We start from the raw sequence: 16,549 nt of genomic DNA on the forward strand, positions 1-16,549 counted from the left end.
GTCTGTATGACTTTTAAAATTTGAATAGTCCAATCATTTGCTGTTTTAAACACAGAAGCATTAAAAATAAACTAATCTAATGGATATATTTTGTTTATTTTCAGCTATGATGTCATCTTTGCAGGGGGCCCTGAAGAACTGCTGAAGAAATTTCAGGAAACTAATCATAAAGTGGTGTTTGCAGCAGATGGACTAATTTGGCCAGACAAAAGGCTAGCTGATAAGTATCCTGTTGTCCGGAGTGGAAAACGATTCCTGAACTCAGGAGGCAAGTGTGATTCTTGAACGCATTAAAGTCCTGAACTTGAACATGACTCACTTCTGTTATCTGTTATATGTATTTGTATGTGGAACTGTTCCTGAATTCCCCGAGTATAAAATCAAGGACTGGATTTGTTGTCCTCTTCTTCCCTTCTCCCTCCCCACTTGAATAGCTTCTCTTCTGTGCTCAAGAATAGTTTTCATTCAAACTTACATAGTATTTGTTGGCAATAACTTGTAAAAAGCAGGTAAATAAAGTAACGGCCTAGCAGGCAACTGTGCCTTGCAACGAAATGCTGTGTAGGGGTTGCCCAATTGCCACCAATTGTTTCTGAAGTAATTCAATCTAGTGCACAAGCCCAGTCAAAGCTGTACATGCTATTTATAGGCACAGTTTAGCTGGGTTGCAGAATTTCCTGACTTGGCTACTTTGTTCTTGGGGATCTCTGCATACAGTGTAGATGTGCTGGTAGCTCTACCTGGCCCATCAGCATGGCTTAGGTAGCTCATTCCAAGAGAAGTGCGAGTCGCTCCTGTTAATCTCAATGACATGTTAATTCTGGAGTCCTCCTTTAAATGCCAGTTTTGGTAATTTGCAGTTGATTAATACAAGCACTGACACTGATAAAGTTTAACTGCTACAGAGCACTGTATGTCACTTTTTCTAGGTACATGGTGATGGGCAGCATGCAGATCTGGGAGTGTCCCCGTTCCTTTCCCTCCCTTCTTTACCTTGCCTATCTGCCCTATCTTTTTTTGTTCTGGCTTAAACATAATATATGTTGGTTTTGAGTTGAATTCTCTTTGCAGTTCTAGCAGTATTAGATTCAGGCTTCTCTGCCAGCAAGAAGCGTTTGATGAAAATGAAACTTTTTCCACAGATGGGCTTCTTAGGAACAGTAGTAGTCTAATCTTATGCTTTCTAGTTCTCAGGACCATCCTAAACAGATGTGTTTCCTATGTTTTCCCTTAAAATAGCATTAGTATAAAAATAACTCTTCATTATGAACTCTTTAAAACAGAACTGGTACATATCACGGGAAGAAAACTGAATTTTTGAGCCAAGTTGTATGAATTTCATACTTTTCCTTTGCTGGCACCAAACAGTCAGAATGAAGTCTCTGACTGATGGACGGTGTTGGCAGAGTAGTGCTTTTTATGGAAATAACTTACATGTGTGTGATATTGCAGGATTTATTGGTTATGCTCCATATATAAATCGTATTGTACAGCAATGGAATCTGCAGGATAATGATGATGACCAGCTGTTTTACACCAAAATCTATGTTGACCCGTTGGCAAGGGTAGGTAATGACTGGCTTCCTCATTTCTTTCTGCTTGAAATAACATGCTGCTCCTCATAAAACATCAGGAGGTAAAAATAAAAGGAACGCTGTCTCTTTATTCCTGAATGCCATGTTGACAGTTGTTTGTTGTGTGGAGGTTTCTACTGTCGGAGTGATGAACAGGTTTCCCAAGGGTCATGACTTGATATATTATTTCAGGCTGTCTGCAGATCCAAGCAGGTTGTGCTTCGTTGTTAGAAATAATAGCTTTGAGGGATGCGATCGGACACATTCATCTCAATGAGGGTCCCATGTACTTGGCAGTTTGACAGCCATAGAATGTGGCATTTTTCCAGGGTGTCACTGAACTACTTGCTGATCCAGTGTTTTATATTTTTGGCTTGCTGCCATTTCAGATCCTGTCTGTGGCTGCCTCTGACTCTTCAGCTTTTTGTGCAGATACGTTCAATAAAGCTGCGTCGTAAATTTTTGGTGAAGACCTCTCTGTGATGTAGCTTAACAAAGTTCTCTGAGTAGCAACATTAAAGCATGATAGACGTCAGAGGCATGGCCCTGATGCTGGAAAAAGAGGGCTAAGGAGAGTTAACAACGTATTGATGCAAAAAGACTTTTAGAAGCTGATATTGCAGAATTCTGAGGTTGATTTTGAGCATTTGTATGCTTAAGGCAGATGTGAATTTTCTGAAATACATATGTTTTTCCATTAAGTTATGCCTGAAACATCAGGCATGTTTAGATACAGGTACAGAAATAGAATAAATAGAATATTTCAGTTGGAAGAGACCTACAACGATCATCTAGTCCCACTGCCTGATCAATACGGGGCTGATCAAAAGCTAAAGCATGTTATTAAAGGCATTGTCCAAGTGCCTCTTAAACACTTTACAGGCTTGGGGCATTGACTACCTCTCTTGGAAGTCTGTTCCAGTGTTTGACCACCCTCTCGGTAAAAAAAAATACTTCCTAATGTCTGGTCTGAACCTCCCCTGGCGCAGCTTTGAACCATTCCAACATGTCCTATCACTGGGTACCAGGGAGAAGAGCTCAGCATGTCCCTGTTCTCTTCCCCTCCTCAGAAGGCTGTAGAGAGTGATGAGGTGACCCCTCAGCCTCCTTTTCTCCAAACTAGACAAACCCAAAGTACTTAACAACTCCATATAGGACATTCTGTCCAGCCCTTAATGTTTGAGTTGATTTTTATACAAGTTAAGTCAGATGCTAGATATGCAATTGAAAGGACAGGATGTAGAGACATTAAAGCTGACTTGGTACAGAGTCAGAGTAGGATAATTAGCTGTCTAAACAGATTGTCTTCTAGACAAAAAATATGTACCTCTGCACAGTGCACTGCTGCGCTGTGATTCAAAATGCCTTCATGGTGTTTAGCCTGGGATACTGCACTATACATTAGCACTAATTCTCTGTATGGTATTGTCCAGTGCTGTAGACTGTAACAAAATCTTGGAAGACCAAAACAGAGTATACTATTACATACACAGGTTTTAAGTATGTTTTCAAAGTTGTATGCTTTGATCAACATGTTAAAACTTAAAAACATGGTACTTTAAATAAAAATCTAGGTAGGATTAATAATATAGTATTAGGAACACGTTTTAAAACCACTGGTGTTTTCTATTCTGACATGATACTTAAACTTGGCTTTTGTATTTTTGAGACTGGGAAACACAGTATGTTTTGTTGCTTGGCCAAAACTCGTTAAATTTATTTTCAAGATAAGACACAAATTTTCTCTGGCTTATGCTGCCAAATTGTAGTTTCTTTGGAGAGTTATGATCTTTATCCTTCAAGTTTAGATAAAGGTTTTGCATATATAAAACTGGTTGCTTCACACTTGCACAACTCGGGAATATAGAAAAACTTAATATAAAATTAAGAATTGCATCTAAGAGTTAAATATGTAGAGTAGTTTTGCCTGATTGCTTGCTGCCACTGCAGTGTAACTGCAACATTACCATAAAAATATTGGTTTTTAGAATGCCTCAACATCTTTGGTACTTTTATTTCAGGAACACATTAACATTACTTTGGACCACAAATGTACGATTTTCCAGACCCTAAATGGAGCTGTTGGTAAGTGTATGATTTGCATGTTGTGTGTTTTATTAACTGTTATTAACGCTTCTGTTGCTTAACCATGAATATCATTCCCTAAGTGTATGCTTGTTTTAAAGAAATATTTGGATGGGTAAACCTGATTACCAGATTAGATACAGTTCTTTTGGGTTTATTATTAATTATTTTCTCACATTGATAAAATGTTTGATTTAAAATAGAAAAAATTAGTTTTCAGTAAATGAAGTTAGCAATAAGCACAAAGTTAAGAACCATTTTTTCCATCTGCCTTTCACAAACTTAATTACAAGATTAAGATTGGTAATTAAAATTGCATTTTAGATGTTCTTAAGCAAATGGCAATATATAATGAAATGTAATGTAGACTTTCCTTTATTAAACTGTCATGAATTTAAATTGAAAAATGGCATCTGTGCAAACTTCCTTTCTTACCTTTAACCTCTACTTATGACACAGCTTTTTATAGTCAGATTGTATCTGAAATAACTGTGGTTTCTCTATGAATAACATTTGAACAAAATTAGTTTTATTTTTAAAGCAGATTTTATTCAAATACTGAAGGCTGCTGATGGCAAACTGAAGTCTGATGTAACCTTATTTAGCATAAAGAGCTTAGAATTCAAGATCTAGTTAAAAAAAATTAACAAAAGCTTCCAAATAAGTAACATTAACAATGATAGCAACAGCAATGTATATTGTATCAGCAAGAACTTAAAGAACTGTGAAATTTTAGCTCTTATTTATAAACTGTTATTACTGTATAATCTTTGAGTTACAGATGAAGTCCTTTTGAAATTTGAAGAAGGAAAAGTAAGAGCAAGGAATTCAGTGTACGACACATTACCGATCACTGTTCATGGAAATGGTCCAACTAAAGTGAGTGACAGGTTTTTATTTTTTGTAAAGATGGCAATTTTAATAGAGGCAGAAACAGTGGTGGAAGAGTCTGAAACAGTCATAGCACACCGCCACTGCTCATTTCCAATTAATGTTAATAAGAATTGCAAGGATGAAAAAACCATTCTAATAGCTCTCTCCATGTTATTCTGCTGTCACTGTAACTTGATATTGCTGCTGAAACAACTCATTCTGCTCCCAGATTCATTGTAACGTGGGATATTAGAAGCGAGTAAGCTTGTGTTAATTTGTTCATTATCAGAAAACAGTTCTTGAAGTTAGTGAACTGTCTGTCTGGTTATTAAACAGTAACCAGAATGGGTTTTCAGGGGAAGAAAAATCTGACCCAAGAGTCATAGACTGGGGTACAAAACAGTAACACACCTGATCCTATCACAGACCTTGGTGTGTGTTTGTATGTACATGTATAAAAAACTAAATTGTATATAGGCAAAAATATATATATTTAAGTGTGTATATATATACACACACACATGGATGACTTTTGTTGCATCTTCAGTGTCATTGATCAATGCCTGCAGTGTACCCATGGCTCATGAGCTTTGGGTTCATGGTAGAGCCCTGTCTGCCCTGTGAAATAGCTGTCTTGGCAGATTTTGTCCATGTGTAAGGATTCAGTAGTTCAGAGGACGTGGCACAGCTTCTCTGGGAGAAATGGCTATGTTTTGGACATATGGCAGTTACATTTTTTGTTATATGACAAAGAAGTGTAAAGGTGCATGATTTCTAATAGCCTCTGTTGGCTGAAGGATTGGGCATGACTATTTTCTAAGTTATTGTGAATATGTGTTCTTACCATAGCTGCTTATTTTCAGAAAAATGTCTCCCAAGAGAATGAAATAAAGTTTGGAACTCATTAATATCTCAGTGACTACCTAGTTTTTGCACTGTATTTCATCTTTGGAATTGGGGACTATAATGATGCTGTTATCTGTTTGGCTTATAACTACTCAGTAGTGGTGAATTACATGACCAATTTCTTCCGTGTTGCTACAGTTATTTTTGCCTCAATTAAATCCTGAGGTTATCTATCATCACTGGTTTTGCTGCGAGTTTGCCAATGAAAAGAAAGTTGGGCAAGCAGTTTAGGTTGGAACTCCTTATACTAATATGTTATACTACATTAAACAAAACTCAGTCTCTGCATGTAGTGATGTAGTTTTAAAAACAAAGAGAAAAACTCTTGCAATATGTCACTTTGTCAATGTGATTACATTCTTCTGTTTTAAACAGAGTAGAATTAAGAGGACAACAGTGTGTAATAGGATTGGAAAATTTGTCAATAGTTAGTAAATAAACTAGCATGAAAGTAACTTCCAGAATTAACTCCAAATAGCAAAAGTTTTTTGTTTATAAGAACCTTTGGTTTTGTATTTAATCTTTTCAGTTTGCATATTAGTAAATAGTATTGGTCAGAGACGCGTCTTTGAAATGGATGCCGAATTATCCTGACAAGGATTTTTTGTGAAATACTAATTTTTGTAGACTTCATTGTACATCTCTGAAATTAAGTTCAAGCAATTCTATTAATAATCTGTCTAGAATGATTTTCAATATGCATAAATAAACACCCGAAGTATGATAAAATGCAGATTGAGTATTGGACTGGAGTGTATTTTCTATGCAAAATGTTCTATCCTCCCATTTTTTTGAGGACAGTAGAGTGAAATGAATAGTAGCTTCCTTCAGGCAGACTCTTCCCAGCGTAAGAGATCCCTTAAACATTGCTAATGGCAGTAGAGAAGAGCGAAGTTCTGCACAGCTTCCTGTGGTATCCAGGAGGACAGGGCAGCTCAGGCAACACATTGATGGAAAAAGTACATATTTTGTTCAGTGCCAATTCAAAACGTGTGAAGCTAGATGCTGCTTAAAATGTATCCCTCTGGCTGGCTTCTGAATCTTGGCATAGCTTGTCAAAAATACATCATCTGGGCATTTATCTTCTACATTTTCTGTGTTTCATGTGGTCACTTTTTGGTTTTTATGTAAAGTGTTGGTGATTCTCAGATTTGGGAAAAGAATTAAACTATGATTTTTTTTTTTTTTTTAATTCCTTGAAATAATGCCTAGTACCTTTTGGGAGCTGAATGATCTATACTCTGTGTCTGGGAAGTTCTACAAGTATTTAGTTGGTAGTTATACATGCAACAAATATTTTGGTTTAACTGAAGCAATAAATGTAGATGCTAGGAGAATATAATCTCTGTTTTGTAAATAAAAAGAAAAGCCTTTGCCAGCTATTTTTCTATTGTGTTGGGTTTTTTTTTAATCTTAAATTAAGAAAAAGACAGTCAATTGCCTTTAGGTATAAGAGATTCAATGAGTAAACCTGAATTCTTTAAAAGGCACACATTACCATTTGCACCCACTTTTCATTAATCTGAATTGTTCATTCATTTACCAGATTCACTTGAATTACTTGGGAAACTATATTCCTAATGCTTGGACACGGGAAACTGGTTGCAGTATTTGTGATTTAGACTTACTAGACCTGTCAACAGTAACGGTAAGAATACTTTTCACTAGAACAAAATCCTCTTGAATGCAGTTGATAGGTATATAGTGATTTCTGAGGCAAAATGTCTTCAATATATGTTTTATAGACACCTCAGGACACTTTTTTTCTGGTATATGAAACTGTAAAGATGGAATTTTAATTAACTGGAAATCGCAATACTTCTGGAAATACTTTTATGCATGCATTTTATTATAGGTTTCCCCAATATTACTGAAGATGATCCCATCCCCAAAAGCCCTCCAGATCCTTTGCTCTGTTCACTGAGGGTGAATGAATCATTTTTGAATCATGAAAGATACAAGTGAATAATTTGAATTTTTAGGGAGGTAGAAAGACTCTTTAGATATTTCAGATTTTTAACAGCAGAAGGACAAGAAACTTGATATGCATCAGTTTAACAATTTCTGTTACAAATAGATGTTAATAGTTAACTGTAACATGGTTACAGTTACTATTTTGAGAGATATAGAGAAATAGTCAAAACTGCTTTACCTTGTAAAGGATGATACAGATATCTGTATATGCAAATGTGTTTCTGTAGAATAAATCTGATGTAACTGAGATTGGATATCAGTTCAGTTTTTCAGAATTCTTATAGGACAAACATACATGTACATATGGCGTGTGTGTATATCCAATATTTGGGAACTCATTTTGGCTCTTCGGTTCCAAACATGTCATCTTTACTGTCTTTATGAATATTTCAGATTTTACTCAGTAAATTTTAGGCAGAGTAAATACTAAGATCTACCCTGTGGAAATGTAAGCTTGTACTTAAAAGAATGTTCTGATTATTAACAGGCTGTTTCCAGCAGCTGTTTCATTTCTGTTCTGTATTGAAGATTTGAATGAGAACAGGTTTTAGAAGGTCATGTTGAGGATAGCATGAAAGTAGTAATGGCTTGTGATCTTTGTAATGAAAGGACAAAGCAAAAGAATTTCTGGGCAATAAATAGCTTGTGAACTGGAATGGAAATTAAAAAAAAGTATTGCTGGAATTGTAATAACTTTCAGATTCTTTTTATATCTTTTCTTTTAATTTTAATTTTGCTTTGAAGATATATTAGAATGGTGTGCTACTGAAATAGTGTTTGCACTCCCAACATAAAATTTATCTGAGGAAAAGTTGCCTAAGTTTTTCCTAATGGTGTTGGTAATTAAAACATCGTTGGGGAGCAGTTAAGTCTTAAAGCCAGTATTGGGGAGTGACTTGCAATGGTTTACTGGATAGCTTCCTATGGTTTATGTATATCTACTTGGAATGTATCTTCCTTACTGTAATTCATTCTTTGGACTTCATACCTCACTCACTCTGCCAGCAGAAATAACGAGACTTTTCCTTGGCCTCAGTGGAAGTGTTTACTTCAGGCAAGCAATATTGTACAAGCAATACTTCATTTTCTGAACACGCTTTCTGTTCAGGCCTGGCTGGTTGCTACTTAACAAGAAATCTTCAGTGAAAAGAGCAATACCAGCTCTGTGCCTCTACTCATTCTTCCCATATTATTTTATTTAACTTTCTGCATTGATACACTCAAATCTTCTAAGGATTTTACTTGTTCTTCTCATAAGCAAGTAGAGAATCAGGTTGGTTTGTTACCACCTATGTTCTGGGCTTTGAGTTGCTTTAGATGAATTCTGGTGTGAATGGGTCCTTGACTCAATGAGCTTAGGTGTTGTGGATTCAATGTTTTGGGCTGGGCTTACCTACAGATCTGGACTTTATCAGTACAAAACAAATAAGCTCCACTGTAGGACAAGGAGCTGAAATATTACTGCTTTCCATCATGGACATAGGGATATCCTTCCTTCTGTGAAGGTCAGGGGTAGGCATGTGCAAGGCAGAGATGGGTGGAAGGATTGCCATGGGTTGTGTAGGTCAGTCTGCAGTGGATGAGCAGAAGAGCCCAGGCACTACCAGGTTCATTGTGAGTAGATGCTGGGAGCATGGCCTGTGAAAAGTTGAGCTTCAGGGTTACCTGTTAAGAAGCTGAGAGCCACATACCCAGAGTCTTTTGCTCAGACCTTGTCCTCTTTATGGAAGTAGGACCTCCCGTGCTCTGATCATGGCTGAGGTGTGGAAATACTTGGTAAATTCTTGCTTCTGCTAATGTCAGCAGCCTGTGCCACTCCCAAATTAGCTACCTGCCCAGGTCAAAGGAGGGTAATGGATAATAAATTGCAGACACCTTGACTTAATAAGTGTAAATTTTTGCCACTTTTCTTAAAGTTTTTTTGCTAAAACCTAAATTAAATTGGACAGGAAACTTAATCTCCCTAGAGCTGCTACTTAAATCCTGAAGCTTGTTACTGGTATGGAGATTTCCTGGTACGGGTGGAAAGGATGACCTCACTCATCCTCTAGCTTCACTGGCAACTCTTGTGGCAAGGGTTCCTGGACTTTGCTCTGTGTAGTCATACTGAGATATTGTCCTGTATTTCTTCCAAAAATTGTCATATGCTCAACTCTTGCTTGTGAAAAAGTAAAATTTAAAAGGCAAATGTATGACCTTAGTGAAAATGAGAAATTCTGTTAGAGAAAATGTAACATCTTGGTGCAGACTGGGTATTTCCAAAGTGGTTTTGCTGAGGTACAACTGGGAAGAACTAAAATTTCTGACTTGATGTACTCAAAATGCTGGTTATTTAAAATTTTTTCAGTGTGGATCTAGATTAAGATTATGCAGTAACAACTGTTTATATTATGGTGAACCTGGGTCAAGTTTGAACTCTGCTTTGAGGAGATGCAGCAGAGAACTCTGCTTTGAGGAGATGCAGTTTGCAGGAATTTTTACTCTTAATTTTCTAAACACTATTTTGTTTTAGCCACACTTCCTGAGGTTCTAGTGTAGAGCCAAGTGTTTCACACTTTGGTGTATGGAATTCCTGATTGTCCCTATAATCTTTGCAGATCCAGCCTGAACCTGCTTCTCTTTGTCCTGGAGAATAAAGGGAAAATGGCTTAGAATTAGAGAAATATGCAAAACAAATTATTGCAACAGTTCTGGTATTGGTAGCAAATGTGCATGTTCAGTTTAGTAAGCCCAAAGGTACACCTTGCTTTCCTTGTCACTCGCAATCAGCGGTGTCAGTTACCATGACACCAGCCTCAGTGGAGTGGTTGCCAGAGAACATCACAGTTGCTTTTTTCAAGACATGTCAGTGTACCTGTCTTCATCAGCCATTTTGAAGTTATTAGCATGTCTGCATAGGTACATATTAGGTTTGCAGATGAAGTTGTGAATAGGAGGTAGTCAGGGTAAACATTGGTGCCTGATGTTTCCAATCTAATATACTTGCCAGTGTATTTCTGGATTTCCGATGTAGACAGTGACACTGTAAAATCTCAACATGCGCTGATGGTTTATCCAGACGCTTTTCAAGTGGGTGTTTGGCTTGCTTAAGGAAAGCTAACTTGCAGTCTTTTATACTCATATAAGGTTTCTCTCTGAACCTTGTAGTGGCTTAGACGTTTATATGTTTATATGTCTGTTTTAGAGATGGAGAAAATTTTTGTTCAATCAGTGCATTCCTTTGTGTAGGAGTCGATACCTTTGAAGGTTAAATGTGTCTTGCATAATGTAATAATATATTTTAGGAATACACAAAAATGCTGTCTAGATTTGTTTTGGTGGTCATGATCTCTATATCAAGCACATACAAACCAGGAATTAATACTACTGTTCAAAAGATGTCAATTTACATTAAAATAAGGGTGGATAAAACTTCAGTATCCCTGGATGCAAGGGGAGAAGCTCTAGTTAATTCATCAAAGGTCTGGATAGAATCAGTGAGTAGGGAAGTAATGCAGAGCCCACTTAGAATGATCAGGGGAGAAATAGTGTTTATAAGTGTATGGAAGGGTATTGCAGTCTGTGGCTTAAAGTACAGATGAGTAATATATTTTATGGTATTCTTTAACTTCTTTTAAAAATACTGGTCTTCCCTGTATTTTCTTGTATATATGTATGTTACTCTCAAAAAATGCATTTTCCATGCAGTTCTAGGTTTATTTCCTTAAATACTTTTTCTGCTGTTCTAATATATTTTTAAAGTAAGAATTTTAAAAACCACAATACATTTTCCTACTTCCAGTTTCTGTTATTGGAATTCAGAGTTTTCTAGCAATATTAAATCCATTATCTTTGCCTATTTAATGAAGCCAGTGAAAATAAACAGGGGGCATAACACTTTTGAGCTAGTTGGTTTTGATTGTTTGAAAGCTGTGTGGCCTAAGTTACTACAACATGACATTAGCTGTTTTTTAATATAACTAATCTCAGAAAGGAGGCAAGTCTTATTGGTTGTGTCAAAATATCATTTTTTTTAGGAGTATCCAAGAGTAAAAATTGGTGTTTTCATTGAACAACCCACTCCTTTCCTACCTAAATTTTTAGACAGACTGTTGACTCTGGACTACCCAAAGGAGACACTCAGTATCTTCATTCATAATAATGTAAGTATGATGTTACTATTGTGCAAAGCTTCAGTTTTGGAAATTATGGTGTGAATGAAAGTGTGTGAGGGAGTATATGGATTCTATATATGTACATAGTTAAACTGCATAGGAAGAGATAATATTTCAGAATTTAGTATGCAGAAGTGGAAAAAATACACAAATAAAATGAAATTGTGGCAGTGCTTACTGAAGTCTATTTAAAGAAACTGCTTAGATTCTTTCTATTTTACTAATGAAATAAAGTGTCTGCTTTTAGAGGAGGTACTGATTGACATAAAACAATAAAGTAGAATGAGAACAGAGTAGTTCAGTTGGAAGGGACCTACAACAATCATCTAGGCCAACTGCCTGACCACTTCAAGACTGACCAGAAGTTATATCATGTTATTAATAACTATTATCCCGTAGTTGACATTGGATTTGCTTTTCCTCTTGCTGATATCCCAGTACATTTCTGTTTCTCTCGGTGCTCCTGTTGGGTGCTATGAGAGAGGCTGGTGTGTCCAGGTATATTTTGAATGTCAGTACAGATAAGTTGCTCTTTTGAATATTTTTTGGAATGTTTTTTGCTAATTAGCTAATGAGCTGGTGTTGCTGATACTTCACCAGTAACTTCAGTATTGCTATTTTCATGAGTGAGCTGACAAATGTGTGTAAGTCTCTTGGAAAAAAAAAAACTGGGCTGGAAGAAAAATGAGCGGAAAATATAATTCTGCCCTTTTTCACTTGGCGGTGCATTACTGTTGATATCATAGCACAAAAGTCCTGACTAACAGAAATAGAGTTTATCTTTAAAGTCTTCAGTGTGCTTTTGTAAGGGGATGTTAAAGGTAGAAATGTGATATGCACATAGGAATTGTAGGCTATGCTAGGGTTCGTTGTTTCAGCCAGAAGTCATGTGGTAGTATTTGAAATGAATATAAAAGACTGAATAGCTTTTTTTATCATAGAGGAGAGAAAGCCCTATCTAATATTTCAATTATTCTAATGTCAGCCATAATACACAAAAGCTACAGATGAGGGTGCTGGGTTGGAAACATTGCATGCAGCTGAGATCTCTTAAATTAGAGGTAGGGTAATTAGAAATTAAAGAAACAGTCACTGTGACTACATCTTAGAGACAATGACTGTAACTGTCCACTTGGGTACAGGTGGCAGCTCCCTCTCTAAATCCATTCTGGAGTGGCATAAAAAATTCCTGTGTACCACTGAAGTTGTAGAGTGGGTTTTGAAGACGGTAAAATAAATATCCTGAAAAAATATCACATAAACAGTCTGTGAATCTTGCATCATTGATCTGGAGGTACAGTTTTGCTGATGTGTTGGATTCTTTCACTAAAATTTTGGATAGAATAGCTTCATTTTAATGACAGATATACTGGAATATCTTCAAATGCTGTTTGCTATCTGTTTGTTTAGGATAGAATACAATGTGTTCTTGGACACTATGTTTATGATTTCACAGCAGCGTGTACTTTTCATTCACTATAAACAATGTTAACATGATTACAGGAGGTTTACCATGAAAAGCACATCAAGAAATTCTGGGAAAAAGCCAAGAACATTATCAGAAATATAAAAATTGTTGGACCTGAAGAAAATCTGAGTCAAGCAGAAGCCCGGAACATGGGAATGTAAATTCTAATTTATAAATCTGTTACAGTGATGCATACACTAACTTTTTTTTTAATCTTTTATGTATATTATTTTGCATCTTAAACACTAACAACTTTACATCTTAAGTTACAAAAGTGGGAGCTTTTGTGGTAGAACATGATCTAGATATAAGATATGAACTGTTGAGTGTTTTATGGTTTCTGTCTAATATGAAAAGCTGTTGGTCATGGTGAAAACATATCTCTGGTTTGGACTACTTTGATAGTCTGTCATATTGTCTTCTAATGCAGGCATAGACAATAGTAGACTACAAAGAAATAAGAGGTGTTAGATTATTTTTACATTATAGTTATCTCAAACACAGGTATATATTAAAACATGATGAGCATAAACTGTAAAGTTTACATATTTTTATTAAAAAGAATTCTAATGAAATAAAATAGATGGTACAACAAACTTTAATAAACAGTTTGTGCAGAAAATTATATGTAACAGTAACATAAAAAGAAAGGTGGAAGCATGTGCAAATGTAAATAGAAATTCTAATTGCAGTGTGTTTGCAAAAAAATGTATTTGGCTTTATTTTTTTATACAAAACCTTTCCAAGCTAACTTATCTCAGAGTGATTTCACAGAAGTACCTCTTGCATTGGATATGCATTTAATACTTGCTCTTTTGTTGTCCTAGGCTCTCTTCCTTTTTTCAAAAATTACATTACATTTAAGTATTTCAGTAAAAATGTGGTTAAAGCTTGACCTGGGCATACAGGTGGCAATTACATTTCTTCCTGGTTCAAAGAGACAGGAATACCCCTTAGAAGTGCTCTAGTAGAAGTTTCTTCTTTCAGGAAAAAAAAAAAGACTTGCAAAGACAACTGACTTTATCTTATCCTTGGTCTTGCTTGTTTTTTTTCTTTTTTCTTTTTTTCCTTTCATACTTACTAGGGAATCCAAATTTTTAGCTGTTAAACCTGGCACTTGCCAGGCCTAAATCTGAACCTTGAAGTATGTATCGTGTGTCAGACCTGCCTGTCAAGGGGTCTCTTTAGCGGCTGCAGCACGGGCTACTACCACAGGTTGCTCATGTCTCTCCCAGTATGTCCATCAGTCAGATTATGGAGTTTTACAGACCAGGATCCCAGCAAGACCTCGCTGTGGCCCTTGAGCAGGCTTCATTCTCACATAATTCTTCCACTCTTTTCTCTCAAATCTTCCGTGAGTGTCAGAGCAGAGAAATTCATTTCAAAAGGCCCTTTTCTGTTATATTCAGAGGTTAAGAGCATAGCATAGGCTGTTCATAGCATCAACTGAAAGAATGAAGGTCTAGTCCTGACTCTCTGTGATGTTACTGGAAATCCGTTTGAATGGGGTTTTGTTATGCTGAAGCCACTGGGAAACAGATATTTGTCTGGGGTCCAAGCCTCTCCCCTAGCCTTTCGAGGAAACACTACAGATGTCCAGTGTTCGTGTAAGCAGCCATTCACATGTTTATAAATCATTCTTTATTTCCAATAGTGTCTAAAGCAAATGTACCATGTTTGCAAACTTTTTGAAGTAGTGTATGTTATGTGTAACTGAGGTGGACTTTCTGGAGTTGTGTTTTACTCTTTGTTATATAGACACCATAAGGCAGAATTTTTAGTGTAATCAATTTCTATACTGTTACTAAATCTCACCCAAAGATCTTTAAACCTGTCATCTTTTGATAGAGCCTACTGACTTACGTGACAGTTTTTGATATGATATATGATCTTTGCTTGATCTGTGGATGAAAAGTAATAATTTAAATGTATATTTGCACAAAATAATTTCAAATTCTGTCATGTAAGTCAGGGAGATAATCATACTTGTGACGTGTGCCACTGGATACACTACACTGCGTGTTATCCATTGTCTGGATAGAATTTTATCCATGTTGTTCCTGCTTTGAAAGGCCTCTTTAATAAAAATTCTGTCCTAAAGAGATAAATAGCATATAGAGAAAACGTGAAGTATAATGCATGTGGAATGAGACCATATCAAAATACTGAATCATCCAGAACATATGAGTGTTAGGTAGTAGGATCTCTTACGTGAACAACGTAGATATAATTTGACGGCTTCTTTCAATTTGACTGAAAGAGGTTCAGTTCATCTGCTGCTTCCTTTGCACTGCTGGTCTGCTTGGCTGCCCTTGTGAACATCACCAACTTCTCTGAAACAACTGCATTTTACTTTTCCTCAAAAAAAATCTAGCTCAAAAGTACAGGATGTTCACGGCAAAGGCATTCACTACAAAAAGTTATTTGCTTTCAACCCTTCAGCTGGCTTTCAACACAATAACCTCATTTATTTCTCACTAATACTGCAACAGGAATAACTTGGAAAGAGTGATTCTTCAAATCTGTTTAATAGTTTGATGTACAGATTGATATATTCAGTATTCTGATTAATCTTCTCCTGCCTCTATCTGCATTATTGACTGATAGTTTTGTTTCATCTGCCTCAAATTCTTGCTTTCTGTCTTTTTTGATATTAGCTGATTTTAGTACCTTTCTGTTAATTTCCAGTAGATATAGAATTTACTCTCCTTACTTGCACATTTCACACAAAGAGTATTTATCTGAAGCAGCAAAACAGGCTTCAATTAATACAGAGAGAGAGAACTTAAGCATTGAAGGTATGGTTTGTTTTCAACAGAATGCTTTTGAGTATGTAATACAGTTGGCTCAGTTTTCTCCTTACCTCTTCTTTTTTCCTTTTTGGCTCAGTGAAAAGTGGTGATAAATCACAATGAGGTTTTCAATAAATAAGACTCTTATGTCAGTATAAATGTGAGAAAATAACATTTTTTAATTTCACTCATAGTCATGCAGCAAACCTCTGCCTACTTTTCTCATTCACATAATAAAGAACAATTGAAACATTTACTTTCTTGCTGCTTTTTGACATGGAAAGCCCTCTCCTGCAGTTGTGAAAGTTGGATAGGTGTTGGAAAGGACCCAACATTGTGCAGTCAGCAAAAACTTGTTGAAATTCAACAGTGTTGGCAAACAGGAGTACACAGTTTTCCTTACTGTGAGCTGAAACAGAATAAAAAAAGGGAGGAAGATAAAGTAGAATAAAGAGAAAGAAAGTTTAGTTGCATGTTGTCTGAGTATTTTCTCTGCATGTACATCACTTGAAACCCCAAAGCAGCATTTCCATGTCTCTTTTCTTAGTCTCTGTCTGCAAGGAATATATTAGTGAACTTACAGTTGATTCTTTTTTCTTTAAGAAAAAATGCATTTGTGGTTTTGCCTTATTTGGAGATGAGATTTCAGCCAGCTGTTACAGAATTGGTTATGACAGAAAATGTAAAATAACGATATGAAATATGTTAAAGCAGTAATAAGAA

At 36.1% G+C, this 16,549-nt stretch overlaps 1 protein-coding gene across 4 annotated transcripts in view; it reads left to right on the plus strand.

Annotated features, from left to right (window-relative positions):
• PLOD2 (procollagen-lysine,2-oxoglutarate 5-dioxygenase 2) overlaps window positions 1–16,549 on the plus strand; it is a 58,332-nt gene that overhangs the window by 23,264 nt on the left and 18,519 nt on the right. For 2 of the 4 annotated variants that reach the window (XM_074877551.1, XM_074877553.1), the window contains exons 4-10: window positions 105–268; window positions 1,453–1,565; window positions 3,596–3,659; window positions 4,435–4,538; window positions 6,985–7,086; window positions 11,429–11,554; window positions 13,070–13,191. In XM_074877551.1, the coding sequence (XP_074733652.1) occupies window positions 105–268; window positions 1,453–1,565; window positions 3,596–3,659; window positions 4,435–4,538; window positions 6,985–7,086; window positions 11,429–11,554; window positions 13,070–13,191 (795 nt within the window). The remainder of the gene's footprint in view (window positions 1–104; window positions 269–1,452; window positions 1,566–3,595; window positions 3,660–4,434; window positions 4,539–6,984; window positions 7,087–11,428; window positions 11,555–13,069; window positions 13,192–16,549) is intronic. The other 2 variants (XM_074877552.1, XM_074877554.1) reach the window with 1 other exon arrangement.

This window comes from Strix uralensis, chromosome 9 (genome assembly GCF_047716275.1).
Source record: "Strix uralensis isolate ZFMK-TIS-50842 chromosome 9, bStrUra1, whole genome shotgun sequence".
In the NCBI taxonomy this organism is placed as follows: domain Eukaryota; kingdom Metazoa; phylum Chordata; class Aves; order Strigiformes; family Strigidae; genus Strix; species Strix uralensis.